Genomic DNA, 19,651 nt, shown 5'->3' with positions numbered 1-19,651 from the left:
AGCTCAGGGAGCAGCAGGCAGCAGGACAACAAGTAGAAAAGCAGGCCTTTCAGAAAAGCAGTCCAGTTGAGTCGTTTAAGCAGCACAGCAGTCCTTCTGACAGAAATTCAATTCAAGATCCACTAGTGGTTGATTCTAGGGGGTTAGAGACCCAGTACTATACCAAAAGAACCTTTGATGTAGAGGGTGACTTCAAAGAACCTCTCCAAAGTGCACAAATATCCCTTTCAACCCAGTCCTGTCTACCAGGATAACCCTGGGAAGTAAACAGTGCTTTGTGTGTGGACAGGACACTACCTATTGAAGTGTATGTGTCACCCCTCCCATTCCTCCCTGCCCAGGAAGACCAATCAGAATGTAGATGAGTGCTCAGAATGCAGATGAGCCTCACCTTTCTGTGTTTATGGTTGTCTGGAGGGAATGCACAAAGTGTAGCTGTCACCCAACCCAGACATGTATTGGAGACAGGCTGCCAGGCACAAAAAGCTGTAAGTACAGACAAATATCCTCTTTCTAAAAGTGGCATTTCTAAAACAGTAATGTTAATTTCAACTTCCCCAGTAAGGAGGATTTATCATAACCATTCCAAACATATGAAACATGAAAAGGCTACTCTTCTCTGATCAGGAATTACAGCTTAAAAGTGTATTAAGGTTCTCCCAATGCTGGCCTATGAGAAATGTAGACCTCACAGTAGTGAAGCATGTAATAGGCTGTTTGTCACAACCAGGATGTGCAAAACATAATGGTACATGTCTTACATGTTACTTACATAGCACCCTGCCCACAGGGTTACTTAGGTCCTACCTTAGGGTTGACGTATGTATTAAAAGGGGAGTTTAAGGCTGTGCGCGTAATTTGAAATGCCAAGTCGAAGTGGCAGTAAACTGCACACACAGGCACTGCAGTGGCAGGCCTGAGACAGGTTGGAAAGGTTAATTGTGTGGGTGGCCCAAGGAGTGCTGCAGGCCCACTAGTACAGTTGAAGTACAAGCCCCTGGTATATGGTATACCACTTTACAAGGGACTCACGAGTACAAAAAATATGCCAATCAGGTATACGCCAATGTCCTCATGTTTGGGGGCGATGCACATGCACTTTAGCACTGGTTAGCAGTGGTAAAGTGATCAGAGTCCTAAGGCTAATACAACAAATCAGCACAAATAGGACGCAAGAGGCAAAAAGTTGGGAGAAAGACCACCCTAAGAATGATAGGTCTACCACCATGCCACCTCAGTTTGGACCCAGCTATTTGCAAATCAGTCTTGACCCTGCTCCAGTAGAAACAGTCTAGTCCAAACTTCCAATTCAGATCCTTCCTGAACCGGAACACAAGCAATCCAGGACTGGTTTTCCCCTAGGTATGGGCTCATCAGCCAGATGTAGCTTGGTTCCAGTGACATACTGTACATGACCAAAATCTGGGCATACCTTACCCACTTAGGGCAACACAATAACAGTGATCGATGGAGTGCTTAAATTATTCGCAGCCACTGGTAATTACTTGGGGCCCCATCCCAAATAATCATTATTTTTTTACACTATGCCACCTCAGTTCGGACCCAGTTATAGGCAAATCAATATTGACCATGCTTCAACAGCAGCAGTCCAGCCCGAAATGCTAAGCCAGGTCCTCCCTGAACTGGAACAAAAGCAACTCAAGACCAGTTTTGCCCTAGTTATGGGCTCATCAACCGTGTACAGCTTGGTTCCAGTGACACAGTGTGCACATGGTACGCGCCTGGGCATACCTGTCCACATAGGGCAGCACAATAGCATACACAACAGTAATGGATGGAATGCTTGAATTAATCCCAGCCATTGGTAACTACTCGGGCCACATACCAATCCATTGTTATTTCACACACCTGGCTCGGTCCAAACTGAGGAGGCTTGGTAGGCAAAAAACGATGGATTGGGTTGAGGGCTGAGAGATTACCAGTTGCTGGGATTCATTCAAGAATTCTATCCATCAACTTGTTGTTGTTGCACCAAAGTGATCTCAGTATGATACAAAAATCAAAGTTGTGTGTTAATTTGAAATGTAATCCATTATGTTAGGAAAAGTTACATAATTATGTTCTTATGTACTGACCTGTTGCATTTTATCCACAAATGTTTGCAAACTGCATAATTTGAACGATAACAGTTTGAGAATCACCCATGCCGTAGCCAATTTCTTACTTTACTTAACCAACATCATAACATGATATATTTTAGAAACCCATAGTTAAGAAAATAAATGGAATAAAATACCCCCTTCTGTATATTATAAGTATATTATACATCACCGAGGAGATTCATGACCATAAAGAGGTACCAGGCCAAAGGCTGTGTGCCTTTCTTGGCCACGGAACTCCAACATGGCTTGCAGTGTACTTCAGAATAAAGGGGAATGGGGTACTGTATCCCATATAATATGTGAACCTCTTTCCCTGTCCTTCGCAAAACTCCTCCCATACCTGGCCAGTGGATCTGTTCTATGTGTGACGTCTTCTACTGCTCCTGCCTTTTTAGCCGGCCGAATTTCGAATATTGGGGTTCAAATGTTGACACACAAATACATGTTAAAGAATTAGCAACATCCAATATGAGTAGGTAAAGTAATGCAACGATAAATGAGCGCCTAACTGTTGCAGTAGGACATATCTGCTAGCTTCAAATGTAACTTAATATACTCCCTGTTTAGGCAGTGAAATGAACCCTAGATTGCTGCTTTCTTGCCTTTTATTTGGAAACAACCAAAAACGTTTGACCTGGAACGCCAACACTGAGTCACTGGAAGAAGTACTCAAGTGGTGCTGTAGAAAAGTCATGGTGACAGTTCTAGAAGTAAATTGTAAAAGCCTTTCTAGATGAAGGCCATGTCAGTTAGCACTGGCTCAATGCAGATAAAGTACTGGGTAATTGAAACAGTGGCATGAATTAATTAAAATAGCTTCTAATTCTTCTCTTCTGCACTTTGAAAAGAAACTGAAAGCGATCTGGAGCAGGGAGCTGTGACACACGGACACATGAGGAGCCACTCAGGCGGAGGACACTAAGGTTGTAGCTTCCATTCCAAAATTACATTTTAAGAGTTGGTTTAGCACCAGGGAAGGTTATCCAGAGCAAGTACAGTTTAAATGGCGGACTAGATTTTCACACTTAAAAGGAAACATTCTCCTTCATTCCAAGCTTAATTCCTTTGCTTGTATTGTATTTGTTCTTGAAAATAAACATGCATTTACTTTGGCCGGATGGAGTGATCGTAACACCACTAAATTATCCTTATGTACTTTTTTGCCCACATACCAGGCCCTTGATAGTTGATGACAGTGAAAAGCAATATTTGCAGTGTTTTTCTCTTTCTCATATTATTTTTAGACACGTAACTAGGCAAATTAAATATGTTTCCACATACTAGTACTGGGTGGAACCGGTTAATAAAATGCTGTCTTGGAACAATGTACGGATAATGTTAGTGCAGTTGCAAACATGGTCTATGCAGATGTCACAAAGATAAGAACTACACATATTCTGTGAGTACTTACTATATGTGCATCCATAAACTTCTATCCGCATTCCTATCTTGCCTTTAGTATTCCACCTCAGAGGTACAAAGCGCAGGAACTTTGCCTTAATCGGGTGCTGAAATTTGTGCTGTACAACACTGTCTGCATTGATATTTCCCGTAAATGCCTGCAAAGAAAGAATGAATGGGTTTCCTTTAGGAAATAAATATCTAACACATTTAGAAAAGCAACCTAAAATATGTTGATCTAGTAAGACAATAAATCAGCATCTGCTTTGGGAAAAATATGACATGTCTGTTTTTAAAAATAAATCAAAAATTAGGGAGCTGAAACAGTGTTTAATAAAATTACAAGTCTACAAGAAAATGTGTACAATTAAATACATGGTAAAAAAAAATATGGCCATTTCCCATCAGATGGAGAATTTGGGGAATCTTTTTTTGAACAAAAAAATTTATTGAGCAGAGTAAAAAAACATAAAAGAAGGCAATTGAGAATAAAAAATAGATGTACTAATACAATTGAAACTATTCAATCCTTTTCATTAGCAAGAGAAGAGTAATAATCTCGATTTTTTATGTACTAGAAAGAGGTTATATCATATAGACTAAAGTGCAAGTGCTAAGGTGCCATAAATTCGACATGGAAACACTTTTCCATTTAATCGAGGTTCAAATCATACTAAAGAATCCTATTAAGGAAAAAGGAAGTGTAAACATCGCAGATATTATAAAATTGAAGAAAATCATTTCATAATTGACTAAAGTGTGAGTACTAAAGTGCAATAAAACGGAATAAAACCAGCGTATATATTGCCCTTAGGAATCCTTTGTCATTAGATCAAAATTCTATTCATATCATACAATCGTTTATTTTAAAGTGAAAGTATAATCATTGCTAAAGATATGTATTAAAGAAAGATCATTTCATATGAGCTAAGGTGCAAATGCAAGAAAATGACATCGATCGGACAGGCATAATATCCCTGGAAATCCTTTTCCATTATTTCCACAATATAATTCATACAAAACACAAAAGGAGATATAAACATCACACTTATTATATAATTAAAAAAAGATAATTTCATATAAGCTAAAGTGCAAGTGCTGAAGTGCGATAGAGCCGACTGATATGTTACCCCTAGTCCTCCTTTTTCGTTTGATCAAAATTCATTTTATAATAAACAATTCATACTAAACAACAAAAAAACAAATTCATTCCATGTATACTAAAGTGTCAGTGCTTGCAAGCCATACATCTGACAAAGTTGTTACCCCTGGAGATCCCTTTCCATTTGATCAAAATATTTCCAGACTGAAATACATTTTCTAATAGCTCCCACCCTTTTTGCATTAGCTTCTTCATAAATTCTTACTTGTTTCATTTTATTATACCATTCGAGGAAGGTCGGGACTTTGGTTGTTTTCCAATTCAGGAGGATCAGTGAACGTGCCACCAAGAAAGATATTGATAAAAACATTTCCCCCCCTCTTGTTAAAGCCTGATTTAAGCTCTGTTTTAATAAACCAAACAATGCCACTTCCGACTCAGGTTGTATATTGCCACCCTCCCCAACCTCCTGGCAACGAAAACACTTGTTTTCAACCTCAGGATATATTTTATGTAGAGCGTATGGGGTATAATAAGCCATCCATCTGGACAGGAATGACATTCTTTTGAAGTTTGCGGCTCTCAGTGCCTTACTGCCGTATTGGCAAATAGTTTACCACTCTTTAGACAGTTTGTGTTTTATTTTTTCCAGAAAATTGGTAACGACAAGATGCTCCCCTTGATTTTGAAAAACTCGATACCAATTCCCTATACCTCGCAGTTTAGTTCTAAGCACAGCAGCAAGGATCGAAGGGGTACCTATATTTCCTTGGGGTATATATTTATTTATCAGAGATCTAACCTGGAGGAAGCTGAAAAAAAGCAGCCTGCTCTGCGTACCACATCTAGCCTGAACCTCCTCCCAATTGATACATCTACCTCCTATTATGAAGGGGCTTAGCCCTTTAAAACCTTTTAATTCCCAAAGTTTAACCTGACTGTTGCGAAGGAGGAGGCCCAAGCTTCTGGCCTCTGTCAAGCCCAGGTATTCAAATCCCGAAGACTGGGCCTTTTGATAATAACATTTCTGGAGTCTATTAGAAAATGCTTGAAGCGTCTTGTATCTTACTTTTTTAGGAAGTTTTGATGTTTTTAAGAAAACTGTAAGCTGAGTTCCGGCTTCATGGACCATCTTATTCAGGAAAACACTATCCAAAGATCCCCTATTATCAAGCAGATGGACTGCTCTATCCATAAACGCTGCTTCATAATAAGTACGAATATGGGGGAGTGCCAATCCGTCTCAGCTAATGTCAAGTTGAAGGATTGATAGTTTAAGCCTTGACGCTTTTTTATTCCAAATAAACTGGCAAAATAATCTTTTCAATTCCCTAAAGTAAGATGCATTGACCTTAATCGGAATATTTGAAAAAATACAAATTAATAAGGGTAGTATTGACATCTTTATTAGAGCAACACACCCTATCAAAGTAAGGGGGATAAGTATCCACTTTCCCAATAGATCTTCAATTTTACTCATTGTTGCTTCATAGTTTAACCTGAATAGATCAGCATACTGATTTGAGACATACATTCTGAGATAGCTAATCGGCTCAGGAGAATATGCTTGTTGTTTTAAATTATCTGGAAGACAATTACAGCAGGCATTTAAAGCCAATACTTCAGTTTTTTTATGATTGATTTTATATCCTCCAAACGCCTCAAAATCAGAAAACTCCCCTAAAATCCTATCAATATTTTGATTTTCCGGTTTAAAATAAAGTATGACATTGTCTGTGAATAGTTTCACTTTCGACAATCCCTCTATTGGAGTTTTTATATCTATATTATCCTGAATCCTAACGGCCAAAAGTTCTATAAAGAAGGTGAATAAAACTGGCGACAGGGGGCACCCTTGACGGGTCCCACGTCTAATATCTATTATGCCTGCCGATTTGGAATTTATTCTAATCTCAGCTTGAACTCCTTGATATATACTCTGGAGCATATTAATTATTTAGGCCGGAAACCCAAACCTTTCAAGACCATGAAATAACGCACCCCAATTCACAAGGTCGAATGCCTTCTCGGCATCGACCATCATTATTATTGCAGAAGTTTGGTGCGTATTAAAATAGTTGATTGCTTGAATTAAATAGCCTGTGTTTGACGACATTTACTGGCCTGCTATAAAAATCAGATTGATCTGTATGTATTGCGTATTGTGCCAATGAGGTAAATCGATTGGCCCATATTTTCATCAGTAATTTCTAATCTACATTTAAGAGGCTGATTGGCCTATAAGAACCGGCCTTCCTAGAATTTTTGCCCTTCTTTATCAAGCTAACTCTCGTGGATTCTTTAAAGGCTGCTGGAACGTCACCTCCCGCTTTGACATGATTGAATGACTCAAGCAAGAATGGTAGCAATTCTTCTGAGAAAGCCTTATAAAATTCAATCGGAACACCGTCATTTCCACAGGCCTTACCTCCCAGCATTGATCCCAAAGCGCTGGTGATTTCTTCCGAGGAAATGAGGGCTATTAGGGCCTCTTTCTGTCCTCTAGATAACTGCGGGAGAACTAAATCATCAAAGTAACCCTAAATAGCTTGTTTAGATACCTTATAGTCAGTTGAATAGAGATCCTTATAATGATCAACAAAAATTTTAAAGATACTATCTCTTTGAGAAACTGTTATCTGCGTCCCCGGTATTACCACTTCATCAATTACTGCCGCTTCATGCTTGACTCTAGTTGAGCATGCCAACAATTTTCCTACCATTTGGCTTTCTTCATAGATCCTCTGCTGGTATGCTCTTGAACTACTTATTTCTTCCATAATAAAAACACTCCCTCAATTCCTGTTTGACCTTGGTTAATTCCACTCCGGCGCGACGTACCCCACCTGAGAATCCTCTCTTTTTTACCCAGGCCAAATCAACGGCTTTCTGGAGTTATTTCATTCGAGTTTTGCGCTCCCTGGCTTGTTCCGCCATAAAATCAATCATTTGTCCTCGCACTGAGGCCTTAAAGCCCCCCCAAACTGAGAAAAGCCTTGCAGTGCCCCTGTTGATCTTACAAAAGTCCCTAATCCATTCTGGCATATTTATTATCCACTGTTGATTGGTTAAGAGAAGTCTATCCATCTGCCACCTGGATTTTTCTCTTCCCCCCAACACTATATTTATTTCAAATTCTTCTAGAGAGTGGTCTGAGAATTTTGTGGAATCTTCATAGAAAAAAACAGTATGCAGCGATGCAAGTGGTAAAATATGTGAGTAAAACAACATTTTGTTAGTAAGTCAAACAATAGAAGTTTCTGCTCTTGAGTGCACCCTCGCAATGAATTTTATTGACTATCCCCCTGTGGGTATTACTCAAGATTTCTACCAATATCACAGATTTTTGGAAACAAGTAAAAATTATCTCTTGCCAACCATTTCTGAAAAGTTAAACATTTCTGGTATAATGCAAAGAGTTCTTAGAAGTGAAAATTAGGCCAAAAACCTGTGTGGCTCATTCCATTTAGGACCTAGTGAAGAAAATGGTGCAATTCTGTGCCCTGGTGGCTAATTTTAACCTCATCCAAAAAAAGGGAGAGGGTTGCAGATTTATTTTTCTTATATGAATAAAAGATTGACATTAATGAATAAATGTGATCTAAGTAAATTACTTGGCCTTTATGTCACACTTCAGATCATTATTTTAGTCAGGGGCATCCAAAGTATGACTAAGTGTGACAGAGCCATATTTTAATGGTGTAATGAAAGATAGAATACCCAGTCGTGGCCCGTGCAGGTAAGAGCGGTGGGGCCGGGTGGGGGGGATTCGACAGAAGACCACGAGGGAAAATTAAATAAATAATTAATGTATCCTCATGGTCGTCTGTCGAAATCCCCCCCACCAGGCCCCACCGCCCCACTGATCCTTCCTGCACGGGCCGCGGCTGACAATACCCCAATTATATCAGCAATCAAATAAGTTACTCAAAATATATAAAAAATAACAGTAGTACCACAAACCTTCTTTATTACTCACATTGAGATTATTAATCCTCCAAAAAAAAGAAACTTCACCAAAAGAGACTCCCCTAAGAACAATACATACCAGAACATATCAAAACAGATTAATGATAATATACATTTTATTTGTGAACCCTTTGACTCAAACAGTTGTTATAAGGCACTCATTTACTAACCTACATAATTTATACTATTCTGGCAGGTAAGAAGTCTTTAATCTGATCACTCAACCTGTGGGTTCACATCTGACGAAAATAAACAACTGGAGTAAAAGGTCTATTTACACACATTCAACACTAGATTCAAAAAGGTGGGCAAATCCAAAGATTTACCCATTAGCATGAATATTATCATTAATATGTTTATGTATTCTGGTATATATATATGCTTTATGGCATCTCTTTTGATGACGTTTATATTTTTGAGAATCATTTATCCTAATGTGAATAATAATGAATATTTGTGCTACTACTCCACAACAGATACAATTTCATACAATGCATCTAAAGGGAAATTATTTACACAGGCAGGGGTTGTTCTAAAATATGACTATTATAGATACATTACAGTCCTATGACGCATGCCTCTGGTATAGACACTTTCTAATACATAGGTTGTGTGGTTTATTTTTGATTCCTCGGCTGCACAGTGTTTTTTCATCAACATGGAACCTGAAGTACAGCTTTATATGCAACATTTTTTACTAAAATATATTATAAGCGGGCATAATTATATGTATATGGGCACAATCAACACAAGTATACAGTTTCTTTTTTGTCATGTTCTATGCGAAACCTTTTCGAATCCTGCACCAAAATATTTATGTTGAAATAAATGAGTATATCTCACATTTTTAATAGTAGCATGAAACTCTAAGTTATTTCTTACAGAAATTGCTACAAATCTATTTTGTTCCCTCCCTTAATAATCATCACTTGGTACGCAATGCATCCTCATGTTAAACTTGGTACAAAGGAATTAACTTTGTTTGTCCTGCTCGTACACTCCTTTAACCAATTTATAAAGTTCTGCTTTTACATGACACAAAACACTGACACTATTTTCAGACAGTCTCACTAAAGCACATTAAAATTCGGTAGTCAGGAGTCACCAGTGAAAAAAACACTGATAGATCTGCATCCTGAATGATCAGCAAAAGTTGCATTGCTATGATATTTAAATTCTAGGCCAATTATTGACCTCTAAATTGTTCAGCAGCAGACATGACTAATTAAATGTACCCGGACCATGCCAACGCTGGGCTATCTTTCTTCTACTGTTCCCAAATGAGTGTTATACACTGTCTGTAAATGAGTTCCATCACATCCATAAACATGAACAAAATCCTTATATGTCACTCACTCACAGCACTAAGGAGAATCATAATTAATAAAAAGAAAAAAGAAAACAGAAAATGTCTGCACTCTCAAACCTCCAATGAGCAGTATTTGAAAAAATAAAGAATCCCCAAAACTTTGATTATGCTAAACAATTTGCTGAAAAATAATAGGAAGCCCCACAATAAAAGGGGCCAATATAACACCAATCTATGTAAACATTGTATATGATTTTCTTTAAGTAAAGTACAGACTAAGAACCATGTAAACATTGTAACATTACACTTTATTTACTTGTAAAAAGACGTAAAAACAAATTACCACAATCTCACTTGGGTGTAATGAGTTTCAATTTCATTCACAAAATATTTATTACCCATATGATACATTTACAGACAATATAACGAAAAAAAGGTATATCGATTATAAGTACCATATCACAAAGTCATCTACAAAAATGCAGATAAAAACATATTCACCATGCCATAGCTACATATATCTCTTAAATTCTACTGTTCTTTTTTATTTAACGAAGGACTTCATGAAATATTTATATCAATTATTTCATCCACATGTGATGGGATGTTTAATGCTAGATATTTTTCTGCATGAGGAATGAAAAAAGATTAAATTGCAGATGCCATTGGGAACTAAATAAGATATGAATGCAGTGGGGAATCTAAGGACAAACATATCAGCCAGAATCAGAACTCTATTAATTGATTGTGATCTGCAAATGTCCTAACTGCAAAACAATTACTAGCCACAATCTTCAGATTGGCAGATTAGTAAGGCTTCTGCCTCTTGATACTGCTGGATCTCTCAGCTGCCTTTGACACCATGCCACCCTCATATACACCCTGGAGTCTATAATAGGATTCACTAGCAATGTCCTTCACCTATTATCCGTCTACCTTTCCAACCGACACCAGTTTGTTAACATGGGCACACCCAGGTTCCGAAAGATCCCTGTCCATCAGAGTTCCATTCTGTCTCCTTTCATCTTCACTATACAGAAGCTTGGTGCTCTACTCACAGATGACTGCATTATGATTCACCAATAGGCCAATGATGCACAAGTCTACTTAAAAATCTCCTCTGCTTCTGATTTCCAATGCCTCAAACAGATGCATGGTAATCATCCAGACCCTGACAACCAAAGCCTATTTTAAGCTTGGCAAACCTGGACAGAGTTCCTGTTATTTGACAAAAACAACAAACATGAAACAGTACAAATTTTGCTTAATGACATGAACCTTTACGGCTTTGAACTCCAACTTTAAACCAGTGCCAAGTCACTTGGGTTCACCGTGGACATCAATGGTCATAACGCACTGCTCAATATCTTCCCAGACTCGGCATTGGCACCTCCTAAGTGTATCATATATGCTGCAGCATGTCTCATCCAGGACCTAAAGAAATCTGATAACATCAACTCCATCCTGAATGAACTCAATTGGCTCCCATTGGCAACCCACACTACCTTCAAAGCCAGATGCATCATTCACAAAGCCATCACAACAGCTGCTTAATTTGCAGGCAAGCTCATCTTCTCTGATGGCTCTTGGTACATCCACAACAAGAATCACTTTAAACGTCTGACTAAGTAAGGTAAAAAAGAAAAAACAAGGTAGCAGACCTTTTCCAGTTATGCAGCTAGAATCTGGAACAACATCCCGATGCCCATTAGGACCACCCTAATGCTTCACCAAATTAGGAAACAGTTGAATGCTCTTCTCTTGAAAGAATAATGCACCACAGTGCATTAACTATCCACAACCTTATTATGCTTCCTATTGCTTGTTGACTTTATGCTTGTCTTTCACCCTGTACAGTGCTCCATTGCCTTTTGGCTAGTTTTAAGCTATATATATACCATATACATAGACACATTACCCAGTAGCGGTCACCACTGGAGAGTTATAGCTAAGACCATGTTTCTATAGGAAAAGCTTTTTTTGGTTTGCCTATAACTTTGGCACCGTCAAACGAAAAAAGACTCATCCACCTCAGGTCCTTCCTGGACATTTTTGGGGTGATCTGTTAACGGAGGGCTGAGAAAACCTTGGGACGTTCCCAACACATGTTTCTCCCATTCATTCTTCAATAGGAGCATTGGACATGAAATTATACTAAGGGCCTTATTTATGGAGGCCTGTGTCACATTTAAGCTGCCGTTGCGTCACTTTTACTGACAGTGCAACAGTGTAAATAATGCGTAATGAGTGCTATATTTATGAAGTGACACATCTAGGCAGATGCGCCACTTCGTAAACCCCTGCGCTACATTATACCGGAGTCAGGTATAATGTATGCAGGTTGGGAGTTCCCCCACTAGAAAGGGCCATGGGAGTGGCGCTGTGAAATCTATAAGATTTCACTGTGCATCTTCTAGGACACCAATGCGTCAAAACCTTACCCCTGCCTCATGGCAGGCGTAAGAGTGATGAAGGTCCTGTCACATGGGGCTTTCCCCATGTGAAAGGATACATTGCTGGAGTTGCATCTGTTTTCAGACACACCCCAGCAATGCGTCACTTTTGTGTCAACAGACACGTTAGAAATACTGACATATCTGTCATTCCTTGGGACATAATGCGTCATACAGTAAATATGATGCATTCATCATGTTGCAAGGAGGGCGCACTGAGAAGTGTTGCATCGCTGCTTTCACGCAGCGATGCAACACTTCTCACAAATGAGGCCCTCAATTTTGCAGAAACAATGATCTTGGTCCAATAAAGCGTGCTTTTTCTTATTTGGTGTAATTTAGTTCAGGGTTTAGGGGGTGGCGCTTTATATTTTTATGGGAAGGGGACATGCAGCCTTCCTTCCCTAGCCTTCCTTAGGCCCTGGGGACGCCATCCCTCGGGCTAGAATTTTATAAATAGAGAGGATGAGGTGAGTCCCCACTCCCCAGACCTCAATGAATCCCTGGGGACCCCCTTCTGCAGGGCCAGAATTTTCAAAATGAGGATGGCTCCAGGGCCCTCATCCACCAGGACGGCACAAGGGTTGTGACCCGGGGACTCCCAACCCAGGACATCATCTTTTTTCATGCAAGAGGCAGGGAAGTGTAATTTGCTGTCATCTGATGGGAGTAGAAATCTGCGGGAGCAGAGTGAGATCACAATTATTTTTCAATACCCATGTTCTCAGGCAAGGAAATTCAAAATTGCTACTGCCCAGTGGGAGTAAAAGAAGACCTTCTCCCATAAGGGGGAGCAAGGCTGGCTCCTGCTGCTCTCAGGATGGCTGCATGGATCTTTGGGTTTTTCCCAGAGCCCCCAACATAGCAAATGCTGTAGGAGGCCCTGTGTGGGCACTGAGGCACCAGTGCACCCACTTAAAAAAAAGAAAAGAAATTAAGATGCAGACTCCTGTGCTAGCAGAAAGCCAGCATGGCTGTGTGGTTCCTGGGGCTTCCCCCACAACCCGCAACATAAAAAGAAATTTAGGGGTGGCCTGGGTGGCCACTAGTACACCCATGGATAAAAAAAGTAAGAAAAACAAATGTGACCAGCTCCTGTGCGGCCCCAGGAATGGGGCCACTTGCAAGAAGCCCGCAGGGCACCAGGGGCCCGGTGCTCCCTTACATCCCCCAACAAAAATGAAACATGTGGGTGTTCAGGGAGGGCATTAGACACCCAAAAACTCAAATAAAAAATTTAATAATAAATTAGCAGGGGTCACTCATTTATAATTCTCTGCTCCTTAAAATGCCCTGAAAGGGCTTTTCACATATATGTTCTGCAGCCTGGTGGTGTCCCTAGAAGGGATCGCAGTACCATCAAACATTTTTTCATTGTTTTGAGTGGCTGCTTGGAGTGCAACAGCCTCACAGCAGCATTAAAACAGTTAGTCTCCTGGGCTATTGAATCAATGACCTCAGGAGAGCTTATCATATTTTTTTAAGAACTCCTAGCTGGAGCTCTATGCCCAGAGTGCAATTGTGTTTGGTTCTTTGACTGCACTTTGTAGCTTGAAAACTGTTAAAAAACGACTCAAAGATTCATTGATTTTTTTAATATAAATGTATTAAATTATTTAATGACAATCACTTTTATTACACATTGTGCTTTGTGAATTGATGAAATTTACATTTTATTATGATTATTGGTGATTTTTAACAAAGACCATGATGTGCCTTATATATGTTTATATGCTGACCCCTTCATAAAGCCAACATTCCTAGTTTTTATATTTTGGTATTCTGACCCTTTGACAAAGTCAGCAGGTCTGCCTTACTTAAAATGACACCCTTTATGTTCGAACATCACATACATAATTAACGGTGTACACCCATGATGGTTGGGAGTCAGGCACAGCCTCTGCCCACCTCACCATCAGTGGCGGTCTGGGTACAGGGCCTTGACCCAACTCCCTCCCTGTGCCTAACCCCCCACTGCGCATGACTTGTGAGCAGCTGGTGTGTTGGGCACCAGCGTGTGGTCAGGCGTGGTTGGCTGCCCCCGAGGAGCTAAACACAGGGCCTGGCCAACCCCACTTGGAGCACGACTGAAGGCAGCAGACGGCATCGGGTTGGGGTTCCATATGGTGATAAAATATTACTTTATGTTAAAAAAAACTAGAAATTCACTGAAAAAACCCCAAATGTTTAAGTGATGTTACAGTTAGGTATGGTAATAGTATCTTAGTTTGCATTGATAAGGCTGAGCAGAGTGTGGGATTGGTGTTACATATTGTACGAAATTGCAGTAGCGGCCACAGGCAGGGCCAATGGGTGAGGCAGCGTGGGGGAGAATAAAAAATAAAAACAAAAAAAACTTACCTGCAGCCAGACCTCCACCACCTCACCGCCTCTTCAGATCCATTGCTCACACTGTCTCCCGCACTCCCCTGCATCAATCCAGATGCTACTCTCATGCTGATATTACCCAGTATGAGAGAATCAAAGGGATTGGGCAGAGCAGGCTGGTTCCATGCTCCAGCAGGGACTGGGAGCCTGTGCCCCTGACCCTGCCGATATCTCCAAGCAGTAGCCTGGATATATCCAAGTGTGCATGTCAGTTTGGCCAGCCGTGGGTGGGCAGCCAAACTGACATCTGCACTGGCAGTGCCCTGAGCCCACCAGTCCTCCTGCCCCTGATGACGCCACCCTCAAGACTTAGTTGCAAAGGTAAAATAAAATGATAATAAAGCAGTTTTGTAGCTGCTGTATTATCATTTTATTTTACATACGTCTGCTGGTTCTAGCAGTGGGGTGAGGCTCCTCCGCCATCAAGGAGGAGACGCCCTTGTGAAATTAAGTTGTTTATTGACTGAGGAATGAGCCTTGATTAAGCAGCAACAACAATCCTTCTCAGGGTGAGGCATAGATGAACCCAAAATGTACCTGTGCTTAAACCTCTGGAAGCTCGGCACAGATCAGTCAGGTTTAACTTATAGGTAAGGAGTAAAGTATTTGTACAACACTTCAAACAGTAATAATGGTAAAACCTCATGCAAAAAGGACCCAATGCCAACTTAGATATATAGAGGCATTTTAAAAAAAATAAAACAAGACGAAAACAACAAAAATCATATCAGTAGAACTGAAGATATGCAATTTTAAAGTTTTTAGTGAAAACAGTGTCAAAAAGAACAAAGAGCCAACTGTGGACATCTGGCCAAACTGGACTGGGACATCGTTACAAGTTCAGGCTGACCGAAATAAAGCACAGGCCTGCCACCTACAGGGATACAATTAGTCCCACTGAACAAGGTACAGTTACAAGAATTTACACCGAAGAGGAATCATAGAGCTGAGGCGATGCATGTATTCAGAGGTGCGGCAAAGCAGTGAGGGAAGACTGTGCATCGGCATCAAGGAGCCCATCGATGAGGGCTTGCAAGGCAAAGTCTGGGTTCGAGGATGTGATGTGCAGTCGGGGTGCTGGATTTGTTCCAAAGAGCAGTTAGGTCTGTGATACTGAGTCCAGCACCTTCAATGAGGCTGCCGTTAGGAAAAGAATGTGAGTGCAGCACCAAAAATGCATTGTGCAGTGGTGGCTCTGAAGATAATGCGGAGGCGTTTCTGGTCTTTGCAACGATTCAGATTCAAGAAGCAGCAGCAATGCTTTGGTTCTGCTCAGGGTTGCACTGCACTTGAGAGGAGAATCGTCAGCTCTGCTGGATCCACACAGGTGGGCAAAGCACCTTAGGCTGACTTCCTAGGGTCCAGGACTGAGGTGGCACCACTTGGCAGGGGCACAGGCACAGATGGCAGTATCCAAGTCCAGAGTTGTAGGAAGCTTGTTATGTCCCTGAGGCTTTAGATTAGGAGGCCAGCCGACTAGACCATGGAGTCACTTCAGATTCTGGGTTCAGGAGATGCAGGTGCAGTCCTTTTCCCTCAGGCAAGAAGGCAGCAGGCAGCAGATCAGCACAGCAAGACAGCAGCCCCATCGGGTCAGCAGCACAGCAGAGTGGTAGTCCGTTCCACATCACTGCTGTCCTTCTTCCTGGGAGAGTATTCACAGGTCCAGAAGTGTACTGAAGAGTTGGTGTCTGAGGTCTGATATTTATATCCAGTAGTGCCTTTGAAGTTGGTAGAAGCTTCTAGAGACAGAACTTTGAAGTGCAAAGGTGTTCTTCCTTGTTGGCCCCTGCTTCAGACTAACTACAGTGGGTATGCAGCCCTTTGTGTGGAGGCAGGACACAGCCCATTCAAATGTAGTGGGGCCGGATCCAGCTCCTCCCTCCCATCCTGCCAAGGATGGCTCATCCAGGCACACCAAGGCTCCCAGTTGTGTGCGACTGTCTGGGAGGAATACACAAAGCCCAACTATCAACTGCACCCAGTCATGTGACCAGAGACAGGCTGCAGGCAATAAAGGCTAAGGCAGGAATATGCTATCTTTCTGAAAGGGGCATTTTCAAAATTGTAATTTAAAATACGACTTCACCATACATTAGAATTTTTCATTACAATTCCCTAAAATACAAACATCAACTGGTTACCTGTTCCCCTTTGGAAATTATAGCTCATTAAATGTGATAAGTTAACTCTAATGTTATCCTATAAAAGCGGTAGGCCTTGCAGTAGTGAAAAACACACTTAAGAGATGTAAACCTTAAAGGCCCATGCCCAAATGCTACAGGTCCACTTGTAGCATTTAATTTTTATGGCTTAAGAACATGTGGTACCACTTTACTTAGGGCTTACAAGTAAATTAAATATGCCAATGGGGTGTAAGCCAATTCTACCATGTTTTAAGGAGAGAGCAATGGTAAAGTCCACAGAGTCCTAAAAACTAACAAAAATGGGTTCAGAAAACAGGAGGATGAAGGCAAAACGTTTGGGGTTGACCCTTCAGAAAGGGCCAAGTCTAACACGTATGGTAATAAAATATGACATTACATTAAAAAAACCTGGACATTCTCTGAAAAAACAAAGAATAATGTCAATTAAAACATACTGTTTTAAATGACCAAGACCCCCGAAATTCAACAGTAACTGTAACTCGTGAACTAAACTAACTAAAACCGGCGCCATCGCCATTCACAGTTTTTGACCTCAGCTATTACATCAATCATGACATGTTTTATGGCTCCATTGATAACATTACTGCAGCATTTGAATTTTATGTATTTATATATTTATATAGCACACTAATACCCAAAGGCGTCTAGGCGCTGACATCCTTATCTTCATCTGATCATGAGTCATCGAGAGAAGAAGAGTAATGATTAAGTGTTTAAAGACTGAAAAAGCCAAGTCTTTAGGCTTTTCCTGAAGGATATCAGGCCAGGTGAGTTTTTCAGTGAAAGTGGCAATTGATTCCAGAGTCTGGTTGTGATGTAGAAAAAACTTTTCCCTCCCCACTTGGCGAGACGTACCTTGGGAACCTCAACCAGCTGAAGGGATGCTGACCGCAACATTCTTGAGGGAGTGCACCAACAGAAGTGGTTGATAAAATAAGCAGGACCTTGCTTGTGCAGCGCTCTTAAGGCAATGCAAAGGGCCTTGAACTTGATTCTTTTGTCCACCTGAAGCCGGTGGAGGGAATTTAGGGCCATCTTTCACGGACGCGTATTTTGGAGGTTTTTAAAAGCAGGCGGGCAGCGGAGTTCTGCAAGACCTGTAGTTTGGAAAGAAGGGTTTTGTTCAAATGAGTCAGGAGGCCGTTGCAGTAGTCCAGCCTGGACAACACCGGTGCTGAGACTACTGTTTTCTGAAGGTCAGATGGTATAAAACAGAAGATTTTTCTTAAGATTTTTAAGATGAACCAAATGGATGATGTGATGGCATTCACTTGATTAGAGAAAGAGAGAGTTGAGTCGATGATCACTCCCAGGTTCCAGGACTTGCAAACTGACTTGGCAGGGGGCCAAGTTCATTGGAACACCAGTCAGAGGACCAAAGGGAAGCATCCCTGCCAAAAAGAAGAACCTTCGTTTTGTTGGAGTTCAGTTTAAGGCAGTTTTCAGCCATCCACTTACTCAGCTGCCTCATACAGACAAGGAAGTTGTGTATGGTGCTTTGAGGGTCTTTTGAGATAGACACTATAATCTGCGTGTCATCGGGGTATGACACCATAGTGACTCCAAAACTGTATAAGGTGGAGGCACAAGTTATAGTTACCTGAGATAACTATAACTGGTGAATTTCAGTAGATTTAATCATCTAAAAAGGTGTTTTAACTGACTTTTTTACATAACGTTAACCTTTGTTTTCAGAGAATAAATATATGTTAGAAATGGGGTTTCTGGTTGGCTAGGGTATACACCTAAGCCAGGCAAACCCCACCACTCTAGTCAGGGTAAGATAACCCCTGCTCACCCCCCCTGGTAGCTTGACAGAGCAGTCAGGCTTATTCCAGAGACAATGTGTAAAGCATTTGCGCTACACACACACACACACACCAGTGACTCTCTAGACACACCACAATAGAGACTGCACACAAGGTTATATCAAAAATATCTTTTGTATTATATACACATAACACACATTATACCATAAATCACTGCATTACACATTTAAACCACATAACATAAATCCCATAAATCACCGCACCACTAAGCGCTAGGCACTGGGAGGCATATAAAATCCTAAATCACTTGGCGTGAAACATACCAATGAACCACAGTCCCTTACTGGAATCATCCCTCATTACATCAGAAAAAATCATGAACATTACAACATAATTCTATGTAGCAAAAAATACATCAAGATAACTCTTAATTGCCCTGTACCCCAATAAGAATATACCTTACCAAAACACAATGTAATGCTCATTTAAAAACCTCCCACACCTTTGGTAAAGCAAATCTATCTTTACATGCTGAAAAGCATATAGCTCCAACCAGTGGCGGCTCGCAGAGGGAGTGCTGCGGGGCGGCGAGGCGGGGTGGAGAAGGGCGAGGGTGGGGAGGTAGTGGACTCAGACTATCAGGATATGTCACACACACTAGTACATATCCTACCTTTCACATACACTGCACCCTGCCCATGGGGGTACCTTGGGCCTACCTTAGGGGTGCCGTACATGTAAGGAAAGAGAAGGTTTGGGACTGGCAAGTGGGTTCACTTGTCAGGACAACATGGCAGTTTATAACTGTGCACACATACACTACAGTGGTAGGACTGAGATGTATTTACAGGGCTACTTATGTGGGTGGCACAACCAGTGCTAGAAGCCCACTAGTAGCATTTGATATACAGGCCTGGGAAACACTGTGCACTTTACTGGGGACTTACCAGTAAATCAAATATGCCAATC

At 40.9% G+C, this 19,651-nt stretch overlaps 1 protein-coding gene across 1 annotated transcript in view; it reads right to left on the bottom strand.

Moving 5' to 3' along the window:
* The window catches only part of LOC146861608 (contactin-associated protein-like 5), a 1,183,739-nt gene that overhangs the window by 750,972 nt on the left and 413,116 nt on the right, over positions 1 to 19,651 (bottom strand). The window contains exon 4 of the mRNA XM_085646457.1: positions 3,535 to 3,682. Within this exon, the coding sequence (XP_085502583.1) occupies positions 3,535 to 3,682 (148 nt within the window). The remainder of the gene's footprint in view (positions 1 to 3,534; positions 3,683 to 19,651) is intronic.

The sequence above is a fragment of the Triturus cristatus genome, chromosome 3_1 (assembly GCF_964204655.1).
Source record: "Triturus cristatus chromosome 3_1, aTriCri1.1, whole genome shotgun sequence".
Taxonomy (NCBI): Eukaryota; Metazoa; Chordata; class Amphibia; order Caudata; family Salamandridae; genus Triturus; species Triturus cristatus.
The sequence above is the reverse complement of the archived record's forward strand: the minus strand, read 5'-3'. Positions and strand labels throughout refer to the sequence as shown.